Source organism: Thalassophryne amazonica, chromosome 6 (genome assembly GCF_902500255.1).
Source record: "Thalassophryne amazonica chromosome 6, fThaAma1.1, whole genome shotgun sequence".
NCBI lineage: Eukaryota > Metazoa > Chordata > Actinopteri > Batrachoidiformes > Batrachoididae > Thalassophryne > Thalassophryne amazonica.
In genome coordinates this window covers 74,994,158-75,006,051 of record NC_047108.1, presented here as the reverse complement: position 1 = coordinate 75,006,051, position 11,894 = coordinate 74,994,158, and the positions used below count along the sequence as shown (strand labels likewise).

The 11,894-nt window shown below is 41.4% G+C and overlaps 1 protein-coding gene across 1 annotated transcript; it reads left to right on the top strand.

The window, feature by feature from the left end:
• The first annotated feature begins 1,197 nt into the window (after positions 1-1,197).
• Positions 1,198-11,240, top strand: LOC117512443 (potassium voltage-gated channel subfamily A member 3). Its single transcript, XM_034172520.1, has 3 exons — positions 1,198-3,903; positions 6,694-6,771; positions 11,082-11,240. The coding sequence occupies exon 1, from the start codon at positions 1,244-1,246 to the stop codon at positions 2,834-2,836; it is 1,593 nt and encodes a 530-aa protein (XP_034028411.1). The 5' UTR covers positions 1,198-1,243; the 3' UTR covers positions 2,837-3,903; positions 6,694-6,771; positions 11,082-11,240.
• Positions 11,241-11,894: the final 654 nt, after the last annotated feature.

Sequence of the window (11,894 nt, the reverse complement as noted above, 5' to 3'; positions counted from 1 at the left end):
TATACTTATCTTATATATATAAGGTAGTATATGTAAGGTAAGAAAACACTGGACTCTCTTGTTTTACCCAGCCATGGCCAGTGCAAGTGTGATGACTAAATCTTGTTCCAAAATTCTCATGGTGTCAGTGACAATTATATAAACTCATGAATGGTGCTCATTTTATAACAACATGTGAGTGGATTAAACACTGAGTACGTTACTACAACGTTTCTTTAATCTATCTATCTATCTATCTATCTATCTATCTATCTATCTATCTATCTATCTATCTATCTATCTATCTATCTATCTATCTATCTATCTATCTATCTATCTATCTATCTATCTATCTATCTATCTATCTATCTATCTATCTATCTATCTATCTATCTATCTATCTATCTATCTATCTATCTATCTATCTATCTATCTATCTATCTATCTATCTATCTATCTATCTATCTATCTATCTCGGGCATTCCATATTTCAAAACTCTGTATCCTAAATTGTATTAAAGCGTCCTCGCGCAGTGCTCTAAAAAATGTTATTCATTTGCTTGTTATTCTCTGCCGACCTGCTGTCTCTCTATCCCACCCCCGCCTCCATCCCTCTGTTCTTGTTCATCTTATGCATTCTTCACTTTTGTCTGGGACACTGATTTCAAAAGATCTGATGATTTCAGGGAAGATGCGAGTCGTGCCAGCTGTCATTTCTTTGTGCGTAACAAAGAAACAGTGACGTCACATTATGTCTGTTCTTCTTAGCCGCTTTTAACCGCGGGACATCCATTTTTGGGCAGGCGGGGGGGGGGGGTAGTGGGTTCTGATCTTAATAAAATAATCAAATGTTGACGCGTAATCTTGTGGGTCTTTTTTGGATAAAAGTGCCTCATCTGTGTGACCTTGTTTTGTTTTGTTTTGTTTTGTTTTTTTAATGGACACGGTCTGCGCTCGCGCGCGTGTGTGTGTCTCCAAGAAGAAGAAGAAGAAAAAAGACGACAGGACAGAAGCGGGCACGCCCTAACCTCCGTGCTGAATGACGCCCGTCTGTTGCTTTTTTGTGTACATCGGTGCGCCCTGCGATTGGTGGAGGTGGGCGGGTGGAAGGCCTGTTTATAAAACCCACGTCTTTCCTCTGTGGGCGGGAACAACAACAGTCGAGAGAGGGGAAAAAGAGAAGCGGAGTAGTGGAGGAGACGAGGCTGTGGCGGCGGCTGTGGTTGACCGGGGTTCGCCTAGGGGGCGAGGCGGTCGCCCCTCGATGCCTCTTCATCCGCGCATGGACGACCACCTCAGCCTCCTGCAGTCACCGCCGCCGAGCGCAACCAAGACACGAGGCGACAACTTGGTGAACCACGGATACACGGAGAGCGAGGCCGACGTGATGACGGTGGTGGCGTGCGACATGCTGGAGGAGTCTGCCGCTCTGCCGGGCCACCACTCTCTGGACCGATACGAGCCCGATCACGAATGCTGCGAGCGGGTCGTCATCAACATTTCAGGGCTGCGCTTCGAGACGCAGCTCAAAACTCTCTCCCAATTTCCAGAAACCCTTCTGGGGGACCCCAAAAAGAGGATGAGGTACTTTGATCCCCTCAGGAATGAGTACTTTTTTGATCGGAACCGACCTAGTTTTGATGCCATCCTGTATTACTACCAATCAGGCGGGCGCATCAGGAGACCCGTGAATGTGCCCATTGACATTTTCTCTGAGGAGATCCGGTTCTACGAGCTGGGTGAGGAGGCGATGGAGAAGTTCAGGGAGGATGAAGGCTTCATTAAGGAGGAGGAGCGGCCGTTACCCGTTAATGAGTTTCAGAGACAGGTGTGGCTGCTTTTTGAGTACCCGGAAAGCTCGGGTCCCGCCCGGGGCATCGCGATCGTGTCCGTCCTGGTCATTCTCATCTCGATTGTCATCTTCTGCTTGGAGACACTGCCGGAATTCCGGGATGAGAACAGAGACCCGATCACCATCGCACCCGTTATCAACGGCACCCTCCCGTATCTCATCAGCCCCTTCTCAGACCCGTTCTTTGTGGTGGAGACGCTGTGCATCATCTGGTTCTCCTTCGAGCTGCTGGTGCGCTTCTTCGCCTGCCCCAGCAAAGCCACGTTTTCGCAGAACATTATGAACATCATAGACATTGTGGCCATCATTCCATACTTCATCACGTTGGGGACAGAGCTGGCGGAGCGGCAAGGAAACGGCCAGCAGGCCATGTCGTTAGCCATTCTGCGCGTAATCAGGCTGGTTCGCGTGTTCCGCATCTTCAAACTGTCGCGTCACTCCAAGGGGCTTCAGATTTTAGGACAAACTCTCAAAGCCAGTATGCGCGAACTGGGTCTGCTCATTTTCTTTCTTTTCATAGGAGTCATCCTTTTCTCCAGCGCCGTGTATTTCGCGGAAGCCGACGACCCGGATTCGGGTTTTAACAGCATACCCGACGCGTTCTGGTGGGCTGTCGTCACTATGACCACCGTGGGCTACGGAGACATGCACCCGGTGACAATCGGGGGGAAAATAGTCGGGTCTCTGTGCGCAATCGCCGGCGTGCTCACGATCGCCCTGCCCGTGCCCGTCATCGTCTCCAATTTCAACTACTTCTACCACAGAGAGACAGACGGGGAGGAGCAGGCGCAGTACCTACACGTGGGCAGCTGTCAGCCGCTGGCGGACACGGAGGAGCTGAGGAAGACGCGCTCCTCTTCCTCGCTCAGTAAAAGCGAGTACATGGTGATCGAGGAGCACGGAATCAACAGTGCCTTCAGACAGCAGCCCAACTTCCCCACCACGCCGCAGAACAACTCGCAGAACTGCGTGAACATCAACAAAAAGATTTTCACCGACGTGTAAAGAAAACAAAGAGCGCGCGCGCGAGAGAGAGAGACAGAAAGAAAGAGAGAGAGAGTTAACGACCCGCGAGCGCACCGGCAGGCGTGATGTGTGAACGCACAGCGTGGATGTGCCTTTGCGCACCGGCGCGTAAAGGCAGCGGCACATCGGATGGAGAAAAAAATAAAAATAAATAATAAAGTAGAGGAGACACACAAAAGAGGAAAGACAGCGTTTAGTTGTGCTGCATTCAAACAAATCAGGATTTTTCATTCAATTAATCTGAAATCGCAGTTCTGTGTGATTCCATTCGCGCTTGTGGACAGAAAACTCCTTAAATTAGTGACGGAGCTGACCTGTTTAGACGAAATATATTCAGAGCAAGCAGATAGATGCTTCAAAACCGTGATCGAATGCTAATTTAAGGACACACATTGTAATAACATGCGTTAAGAAGTCGTGATTCGTCAGTCATAGCCTATATATAATAATCCAAAATCATTTTAATATGTGTGCGTTTAAAACACATATATTGTCTGAATAAATAAATAAAAAAAATACACGTTCCAGCATATATTATCTTAATTAGACCGTCCTGTGGTTATGCCTTTATTGTGCGTTAAGGTCTAGTCCCAAATGTGGTTTGGTAAATAATCCCCTCCTTTACTGTCACATTAAAACACACAGCCTCGTTGTGGGTGCAGGACACGCGGAGACACACACACACGCACGCACATAGAGCGATCAAAGATGGAGCGTGCTTCTCTTTGGATGCCGAAAATATAGCCCGCTGTGATGCAGTCTCCATGGTGACGGCCGTTTCCTCGGTAATCTCAGTCATCGTTGCCATGGCGCCCCTGTTTCCAGAGTAACCTCCCAGATGGCTTGGATGCTATAGTTTAGATTGTCATCGAAAGAAAGAGAAAAAAGAAAATCACTCTGGGCAGATTTTTCAAAAAGAAGAAGAAACAAATCGGAAGGAGTGGATGGAGAAGAAGGCAGCGCGCGCGCGATGGATTCTTGTGAATGGACGTGTGCGCTACTGCCAGCGCTCACCAGAGGTCGCTGTTGCCCCACGGATAAAATTGGTGAGTGTGTCTCAAGAACAGATTACGTTTTATGACCTTGTCACTTGTGGTCAAAGTTAATATTGTTGATTCGACTGTTAATCTGGAGAATGTCCGTCATTTAGGAAAAAGTGCGCGGGTCACAAAGTCACGTAGAGCTCATAACACGTTCAGATCTTTCAGTTTGTTGTTAATAGTTGAAAGCTTGTTACAGAAGTCATCCATATGTAATGAAAATGACAGTGCAATTTTTTTGTATTTTTTTTTAAAGCTTCAAAACATAATGACGTAATGTCTCGCCTATATTGTAGCGTGCTTTTTTTTTTTTTTTTTTTTTTTGAATGGGCGTGGCGCTCCTGCAGTGCGCTCAGGACGTCTGTCACCTTCAGCTGACTTTGTCTGATCAAGAGCAGCAACAGCCTGCAGGTGTCTCAGTGCTGCCACCACGTGGCCACTATCTCCTACTAACAGCAGGTATCCTCGTCCTTATTTTATCTCCCTTTGTGTAACAGAAGATAAACAGCCATGACGTCACAACACAGCTGATTGGACATAATTTCTGTCACACATTATGGTGATGAATGCTTAAGTGAAACTAATTCTTATTATATAACAGTCTCCCAGTTCTATGCAAAAGTAATAAACCTCACAAGTGTTTCCACATCAACCAGACCTGAATCAAATACAAATTGAAATTATATATTTGTATTTCGAAATGTAGCTGTTGCTATATGAAGTATTTTGGTTTGAAAGCAGTTCAAACAAATGTGGCACTGCAAAGATCATTTGATGATTAATTAATCAACAGCTGTTTTGGCAGTCAATCATTTTAAGACAGGTTTTTTGTTTTGTTTTGTTTTTAATCCAAACTCTTTGACTTCAGCTTCTTAAATGTGAATAAATATTGTCTGGTTTAATTTAGTAGCTGCTTTACTCCAATCTGGCAGTAAACTGAATATCTTTGGGCTGTGGACAAACTTGATCAACATTTTTCATAATTTTGTGACGTTTTATGGACCTAACAACTTATCGAGAAAATATATGATTAAACAATTCTGAAAGATTTTTTAGCTGCATCTTGAAACAAATGATGTTCTTTTAAAGTATTTAAAACAGCTCAGTGGAAAACTGTATTTGAGGCACTTCAAGTACTATATTATTTTTAATGTAACAATTAAATAATTTGTGAGTATATATATATGTGTGGGTGTGTGTGTGTGTGTGTGTGTGTGTGTGTTTTTTTTTACAAATACCTTTGAAATACTGTCATCTAATTGGCTCCAGTACTAAATGTTACAACAGGTGTGGAGGCTTCACCTATTTTTAGTGAGATATTAAGTCATATTTCCAGCTCCAGGCCAACAACATAATCACACTGTTCTGAGATCCCTATTTGTTTAATGAAATACACCTAGATAGAGGCTGAATGAATGACTTCTTTCCAGAAGTAGAGACAAACACTTCTCCATGTAGCAACAAGCATGTTTTCGCTCCTTGCAGCTAGGAAAAATGAAATGTTTTTCAACTGATGTCCAATAATATACTGACAGAGTCCACGTTATGGTTTGTCCTTGTCACTGTGGAAAGAGGATGACTTTGAAAATGACTGTTCTGGTGTGTAACTGCTGTTCTCATAGCTAGCAGTGGTAGGATTTTCACATCTACACACAAAACAAAACAAAAATGGTGCAAAATAACTAAAAAAAAAAATGGTTCTTTGGCTTGGAATCATGGTGGAACCATTTTTTGTGACGATTCCAAGAACCACTTTTAGTGTTATTTAGCACCATTTGTGTTTTGTGTGACCAAGTCAAGAACATTCTGGAGGAGGCAGATGTGTATCATTGTCAATGTCTACAGTCAAGAAATGGCTTCCTGCATTTAAATACAGAGAGTTTACAGCAAAGAGCCAACAATTCAGACTTTACCAGAAAACATTGAGAAAGGTTTTCCCAGTTCTGGGAAAAAATTCTTTAGACAGATTGAAGCAAGTGTGGCATTAAGATATGTTCTTATTTTCAAAGCTACCAATCATATCTAATTAGGATTGCAAGCTATTTTTGTTTAAACCAGTTAATTTTTTTTAAATGTGGCTTATTTATTGTTTATTAAAATAATTTACACCCCCAGCCATCGTAGATTGAACATTAGGTTCATTCTCATTTTTCCATTTTTCATTTTCCAAAAGGCAAACAGGCCCAAACGAGTGAGTGACATCTTCATTGATTACGTTTGACCCTTGAGTGAAACCTTATATTTTTTTTCCAATGAAAACCTCCAGTCATAATGGACAGTTCATTTCTCCGTTCGCAAAACTGAGCAGGAAGCAACAACTGTTACAGAAGAGATGACAGTTTAATGTCTACTAACTAATGCAGGATGTGTTAGCAAAGAGACCAAAAAAAGATGCGTGCGTATGTCCACGTACAAACGTGAGCAGCATCTATAAGCCTGATGTTTGTCTGTTTTATACTCTGTAATCTGTGCTCCTCAGACCTCCTTAGCTCCTCTCTCCTTTCACTACACTATTAATGAGGGCATTGAGTCGATGCTCAAACAGGAGGAGGGCTGTGCTGTTAGAGTGCAACCTGAATCTGCTCCTCTCCTCTCCTCTCCTCTGGAGCTGGCGGTGTTTGCAGTTTGATGTTTGCATGAGTGCTAATGAGACAGCAGGGAAAAGAGGAGCAGTCTTGCATTGTTAATAAGCCCACTGAGCTGTGTAATGGACTGAATACACTATATGGTATTAACCATTTTGTTTTGTTTTTTTAATTTTTCTCCTCTTGTCCCTGTCTTTTTTTTTTTCCTTAGGTGTATGCTGTTACAGTTTTTTAAACCTCAGACCTCCTGGAACCCCCGATGACCTCCTAAAATCAGCCTCCAATTTAAGTAAACAAATTAAATAGTTATAAAGAAGAGCTGGTATGGGTCAAATTAACAGGCAAGTTCACTTTTTTACATGAACCTGTTGTTAGCAATCAACTCTCTGAAAGCTTTACTCATGTTTGACAATTGCGTTATATGGCAGAAAGTATATTTTCCACAAACTGCTGAAAATATTTTTTATCCTAAGTTACGAGTACATCATCATTCTAGTAGTATTATTAGCCTGTCATAGGGCAGGGCGAGGTTTCTGTCTGTCTATTTTGTCTATCTGCAGTGATAGCTTCAAAATATAAAAAGTAATTTCAGTAAAATTTGGTGATTAATTGTCTTGTCACTACAGACATCATGTCAAGGTTATCGGTCTAAGGTAAAAGTCAAATCAAAGGCCATCATCTAAAATACATTAATGGCCATATCTTATGAACTTGATGAGTATTCGAGACATGGTTTTCTGCACAGACCTCTTCTATTAGTCCATGGGCCAAGCAGGTTTTCGGTATCACTTAAGGGGACTAAATGACACTTACAATCCAGCCACTGTACCATGGTGTACTCAAAAAATACATGATAGCCATCCCAGGGTAGTAGAAGAATCAGAATCAAATTTATTGCCAAATAAGTTCTCATATACAAGGAATTTGATCTGTGTCATTGGTGCATAAACAACAATAAAAAGAAAACAACAATAAAAAGAAAAGGAAAAAATACTTCTGTAAGAAGTAAAGGAGTCAAATAGACAAGCAAAACTATGTGGAATGGGGCTGTGTTAAGGCATGCAGATGTACAGTACCTTTCAGTGCAGGGATGATCAATCTGTACTTTGTGGGCATGGAGGGGGAGACAGGGTAAATGGGGGTCTCGCATTATTTATAGGTCTAGCTACAGACGGAATTAAGCTGTTTTTGTGTTTTTAGGTTTTAGTCCTGATTTACCTCAGCCATCTGCCAGAGGGGAGGGTGATAAAAAAGTTTGTGTCCTGGGTGACAGGGATCTTCTTTGCTCACCTCAGAGCCCTGGAGGTGTACAGGTCCTGTAGGGATGGCAGATTGCAGTCAGTCACCTTCTCTACTGCTTGGATGATATGGTGCAGTCTGCTCCTGTCATTAGCAGTGGGAGCGGCGTACCAGACGGTGATGGAGGAGGAAATGATGCACTCAGTGATGGCAGTGTAGAAGTTCACCATCATTGTTTTTGGCAGGTTGAACTAACTTAGCTGCTGCAGAAAGTACATCCTCTGCTGTGCTCTCTTGGTGAGAGACCTGATATTCAGCTCCCACCTGAGGTGCTGGGTGATGATGATCCCCAAGAAACAGGAGGACTCCACAATGGTGACTGAGGACTCACACAGGGTGATGGGGTTGTTCGGGACTGGGTTCTTTCTGAAGTCAACAACCATCTCCACTGTCTTGAGGGCATTGAACTCCAGATTGTTCTGTTTTCACCAGGACACCAGGTGATCGATCTCCCATCTGGAGACAGACTCGTTCCCATCAGAGATGAGTCTGATGAGGGTTGTATCATCTGCAAACTTCAGGAGCTTTCTAGACTGGTGATTGGAGGTGCAGCTGTTGGTGTACAGGGAGAAGAGTAGAGAGGAAAGAATGCATCCTTGGGGGGATCCGGTACTGATGGACTGTGTAGCTATAGTCAGACAGGGGTCAATGAATAATAACACAGAGGCCAAAATTTAAAAATGCTCCAATCATATTGAAGTGTCTACCACATTATTTGTCTGATCATAAAGATTTCAAAAGGTATCGTTTGGACTATTTATTATTTGTTACTATTTATGACTGAATGTTATGGAGTTATGGGGTCAAAACAGTTTAATTTCAGTTTGTACAGGGGTCAAAAGTTAAAGTTACTGCAATTTTGGTAAGACGTGATGTAAATTATTGGTTGAGTTAATAGGGTTTTTAAAAGGAATAATTTGCACCATGTCATGCCGAGTTATGGGGTAACATACAGTGTGTCATAGAATCCAGTGGATGTTGACTTTATTTGACCTTTACCATGGAAATCAAATATTCAACAAGGTCAAAACTATTCCATTTATTCATCCTTTTAGCTCAACCAATAATTTGTATCACTTTTTACAAACCGTGCTTATACCCAGCGCCTAAATGAGGCAGGGGTTTCTTCAAGGTCGGCGATTATTAACAAAATGCTGCCTGCTGCCTGCACTGTAATATGGTGTTAAGTTTAACATATATCCCTGGGTGTGATGAATCAAAGACAACCACTTTAGATCAGAGCCCTCTGCGTGGCTGCAAACCCTGTCCGTAGCCTGATGCACACCTGCTAAACAATTGAGACCACAAGGGCTGTGACTGGTCACTTTCACTTTCATGCATTCCTCGTCTATCATATTTTAAATGTTTTTGCAGTGCACATGCCAATTACACTTTGATCATGAATCAAATAGAGGAATATTTGGCAGAAAAGTCCACAAATATGTCCAACTTTACAACAAGGAGTCTACAAACTACAAAGATACTCAAATGACCTGCAATTCATGGAGGGAAATTGCACGTACCGGTAACGTTGGTTGTATAAAGAAGTGGAGCATGTTGAGGGACAAATTGATCCAGAAAAGCCACTGTTCCTGCGGTCAATTGCATTAACCACCAATGTGATGGAGAACTTTAAAATGGACAGTCATTGCATGGCCAAGGAGTTAGAGTTTCAGAAGCATAAATCAGGTTTTAGGATTTTAAAGTGCCAGTCCACAGCAGACTCAGAAAAAAGAGTGACTTGACCAAATGTAATCTATTTCATGCATGTAATGCCTGCCACTTATTTAAGGCAGGCGTTTTTTTTTTTCTTTTTTTCAGCCGTTTTTTTTTTTCAGACAAAGGGTTGACCAGACCATTAAATGAGGAAGGTACCTATTCAAGGTCAGGCGTTTAATCTAGGAAATACATAAACCTAATTGGTGCTGGGGATTCCCCGTAGATTGTTTGGCGCCTGCTGACTGTAAATAATCCGTTACATACATATAACGGATTTTGTTCGTTTTATAGATATAACGGATTTTGATTATAATGGGCAAAATTCGCTGGTCCACCTGCATCCATTACATGCAAGATTTACTGTATTTATTTAAATACACAAAATTAACCTTTCTCTCATGATTTATTTATATGCCGTGTACTATTTTAAGCAAGTTGCCTCTTTTTTTCTCAAAATTTGAGTATATATATATATATATATATATATATATATATTGGTGCTACTACTCTCCTGGTTAAAGTCATATATTAGGAAAAAATCAACATACTGTCCTGATGTTTTTTACATACTCTGATGCTAAAAGTGAAATATTTTGTGCATATTCTATTTTCCATGTGCCCTGTGTGTTTTACATTCACCATTTTTTTTCATTTAGCGTTCAGAAACATGCATTATGGTTAGGTTTAGGGTTAGAATAATACTAAGTATAAAATGAATTTCCACCATCTTATTGTTGATGACATCATCACAACCTGAGGAATATTTGGCGAATGTGTGAATTCACCTTAAAAATACATAGTAATATGTACATTTGTGAATTACTTTTTCATACATTTTACTACAAATTCATATACGAGAATAGGCTGAAAAAAATACACCTAACTGGTCATTTTTCATTAGATATTCTGGTACCACTGTCATGTTGACCATTACAAAGTACAGGGTGACACCCCCCCAAAAAACCCCACAACCCATAAAAACTGTAATAAAGCCTACATTATTAGAATAATCATACACAGACTGACTTAAACGTCATGAGTCATGTTCTTTCAAAAACATGACCAACACATTTTGGGGCAGGCTATTGTTCCAGTTGTCCTCTATTTCACCAACTAATCATACTATTTGGAGCATAATTTTGAAAGAACAAGACTTTTATGCAAAGTGACCAAGATAACTCAAACTTTGGGGAATTATGGTACACAGACTGACGTTTAAGTGCAGCAACTGTTGGAAATTTGCTGAATATTACAATTTTTATGGGTTCTGTATTTTTTTTGGGGGGGGGGGGGGAGGGGGGGTAACCCTGTAGGTTTCTATAATTTTTTTTGTTAGTATTTTGAGCACAGGGTTAATTTTTGTAAACCCTGTGACTGCTGTCCTCTTGACTCACATTCATTCATTTCTAAACTAAATTTTTCAAAAAAGACTTGTCATAAACAAAACACTAGGTGCTCAGTATATTTTACACGAGTCATGTTGTATAAAGTGAACTTATTCTTTCACATTCAGTGAAATTTCTTTTATCTTTGTTGAATTAGTTCTGTATTTACATGCAGTTATTGTCGTTTCCCTCGTAGGTGTGTGATGACTGCGGTCTTCCACTTTTGTCACAGGGCTAAAGAATCAAAACAGAACATCTTCTGCATTACTTTCCCCAATTAGCTTCCCCGTTCTCCCACCCAGCTTGTGTCTTCAGTCCTGGACGCCCCTCCCCGGTCAAAAATACAACAAAATGCTACAATGACAAAATCCAGAGATGCAACATGTTCGTCTTGTAGATGACTGAGCAGGACTCTCATATCCCAGAGTGTACTGGCGGCTGCTCTTGTGGAATGAACACACCACCGACTGTGAGCGGAGACATCTGAGGATCTAACGTGATTCAGGTGGTGACAGACGTCAGCTGGAACTGTCTTACAGATTGTGATATTTTCCAAAAGCCTTTCTCTGTAAAATTCGAATGAAGGGCAGATTCGGAAAACTGATGCCAAGTTTCCAAAGCACATTTCATGCCTGGAATTTTTATGGATTTCTTATAAACTGTGATAATGTTTCTGTGACACATTACAGACAACGACTGACAAACTTTTGCTTCAAATCAAAAGCAGTTAAACAATAAAAATGATAAATGACAGTAATGTTCTGAATTAAAATTGTGATATATATTAAAGACTGTTAGCCATATGCCTTTGTTAGTGCCGTCTGCTGTATTGCTAAAGTATGTCAGATACACACATCCACACGTGCCAGTTTCTGCTTTTCCCCTGACCTTCACAGACACACATGCATATACATGACTGAGCAGGACTCTCATATCCCAGAGTGTACTGGTGTTTTTTGGGACAGGGAAGATTGTGTCAGGGGAAGGCTGCGTGTGCCATTCTGTGTTC

What these genes read in the sequence shown, in the direction of transcription:
- LOC117512443 (XM_034172520.1), top strand. Translation starts at nt 1,244, where the DNA reads ATGCCTCTTCATCCGCGCATGGACGACCACCTCAGCCTCCTGCAGTCA.